This window comes from Epinephelus moara, chromosome 24 (genome assembly GCF_006386435.1).
Source record: "Epinephelus moara isolate mb chromosome 24, YSFRI_EMoa_1.0, whole genome shotgun sequence".
In the NCBI taxonomy this organism is placed as follows: domain Eukaryota; kingdom Metazoa; phylum Chordata; class Actinopteri; order Perciformes; family Serranidae; genus Epinephelus; species Epinephelus moara.
This window is the reverse complement of record NC_065529.1, coordinates 12,589,392-12,591,649: the sequence shown is the minus strand read 5'-3', so window position 1 is coordinate 12,591,649 and position 2,258 is coordinate 12,589,392. Positions and strand designations below refer to the sequence as shown.

The 2,258-nt window shown below is 39.2% G+C and overlaps 1 protein-coding gene across 1 annotated transcript in view; it reads right to left on the bottom strand.

Moving 5' to 3' along the window:
* Nucleotides 1-1,925: 1,925 nt before the first annotated feature.
* LOC126385505 (histone H4-like) overlaps nucleotides 1,926-2,258 on the bottom strand; it is a 1,313-nt gene continuing 980 nt past the window's right edge. The window contains exon 2 of the mRNA XM_050037251.1: nucleotides 1,926-2,254. Within this exon, the coding sequence (XP_049893208.1) occupies nucleotides 1,926-2,254 (329 nt within the window). The remainder of the gene's footprint in view (nucleotides 2,255-2,258) is intronic.

Below are 2,258 nucleotides of genomic sequence, written 5' to 3'. Positions count from 1 at the left end.
AACGGCCCCGGCCCCATAAAATTATCCCGAAGTTCCTGCGGTGGAAACGGGCCTAAAGCCATGGTGCCATTATAACCACTCTGCCTGTTTTACATTTATTGTCCACTTGATGGCACAGTAGAGCAAATGAAGCACCATGAAGCTTCGGCCCATCAGCTTCATCTCGCCATCACTAATCACTAATCACTAGTGCTTTGTGGTTTACTTTTGTTGTCCTTATGATGCACATCTATGCCGGTGAATCCACCATGGTGGATGAATGACTCAGTTGAATTCGACTCCCAAGACGATCCTCACCTAGCTGTCAATTGAGACTGGCCAATAGGAACGTGGCCCCGCCCATGACATTATTTTCACAGTGAGAGCAAAATCCTGAGAGCGTTTTGAGAGAGAGAAGAAAAAGGTTTTTGAGAGTTTTTTTTTTTCTTGGAAATCATTGTTTAAATTTCAAATTTTTTTTATATTCTATGACAAAATACTTTCTCTCAAAACTTTTTTAGTCTCAAATATTATTATTTTTTGCTATCAGTGTGAAAACTTTTTCTCTCAAATATTTTTTTTTCTTTCAAACTTTTTTTCCCTCTCATATCATTTATTTTCTCACATGTAATAAAGACACAAATATATCTCCATAGACATGAGTCTGAGACCTCTAAGTTAAACATCATTTATGCAATCTATGTGAGTCCCTCTGTACTGTACAGTTGTGGGGGTGTGGCTAACAGAGCACATGCACTCTCTTTTCAACATGGCAGGAATCACAGCTTCCACATTTTATGGCATCAAGGAAGGAAAGTGATCTTTTTTTTGCAGATATCATGTTTCTGTTGCTAATAATCAAATTGTTTCTTCAATATAAAAGTCTTAACCTCAATTTAGTAAGATTTCAGAAATGTACAATATTTTCAACTCTGTNACAGTTGTGGGGGTGTGGCTAACAGAGCACATGCACTCTCTTTTCAACATGGCAGGAATCACAGCTTCCACATTTTATGGCATCAAGGGAGGAAAGTGACCATTTTTTTTGCAGATATCATGTTTCTGTTGCTAATAATCAAATTGTTTCTTCAATATAAAAGTCTTAACTTCAATTTAGTAAGATTTCAGAAATGTACAATATTTTCAACTCTGTCAAAACACAACTTTTATTCAATGTCCTTTGTAGGGGACAGCGGGACTTGCTAACTTCTGTTTTTAAAGTGAAGTGTATCAAATGTAACATGTTTTTGTGTGTTTCAAAGACAAAAAACTGCTTCCTGTTATACCTTGCATGATCTGTTTCTATTGTTAGTGCTGTGTGTGATGTGACCTAAACCCAGCGTTAGGTGACTGTCAAGTGTGCAGAATGCAGTTTACTTAAAAAGCTCCACAATGAGATGTTACTTCTTAAAATGGATGTTTTAGTGTTCAGATGTGTTTCCTTCATCTGACTGTTTTTTTGTAAACATTTTTTATTGAATGCATTTAACTGTTTTAAATGCTCATGAAATGAAAAGAAATGTAATTTATCTGTTAGAAAAAAACGAAATTTTACACCAAGCAAGACCCGATGTCCACTGAAAGGGACATTTGATAAAAAAACATTCATGAAATTTTTTTTTGCTGTAACATGTTTCTTTCAACTACAATACTATCTAAAACAAATCTAATTATCAACACCTTTTCTTCCGGGTCTCAGGAGGTTAATGCATATTGTCCCATTTTAAAAAAATGAATATAATACATCTGAAAACTCTTTTAGCCTTTGGTGCATTACATAGACCTACTATAGACGTTCTCTTGTCCAAGTATTTGTGAACGGAAATGTATTTTAAGGTCATACGTGTGTATTATTCAATATTGTTACATTAGCAAAAACGAGCTCTTTGGTTGATGTGTGTGGCTCTTAAAAGAGCCGTTGTGTTGAGGTGAGATGAGGCAGTGATTTAACCTCCGAAGCCGTACAGGGTGCGGCCCTGCCTCTTGAGAGCATACACCACATCCATGGCGGTGACCGTCTTCCTCTTGGCGTGCTCGGTGTAGGTGNGGGTGCGGCCCTGCCTCTTGAGAGCGTACACCACATCCATGGCGGTGACCGTCTTCCTCTTGGCGTGCTCGGTGTAGGTGACGGCGTCACGGATGACGTTCTCCAGGAAGACCTTGAGCACACCGCGGGTCTCCTCGTAGATGAGACCGGAGATACGCTTCACACCGCCGCGGCGAGCCAGACGGCGGATGGCGGGTTTGGTGATTCCCTGGATGTTATCACGGAGAACTTT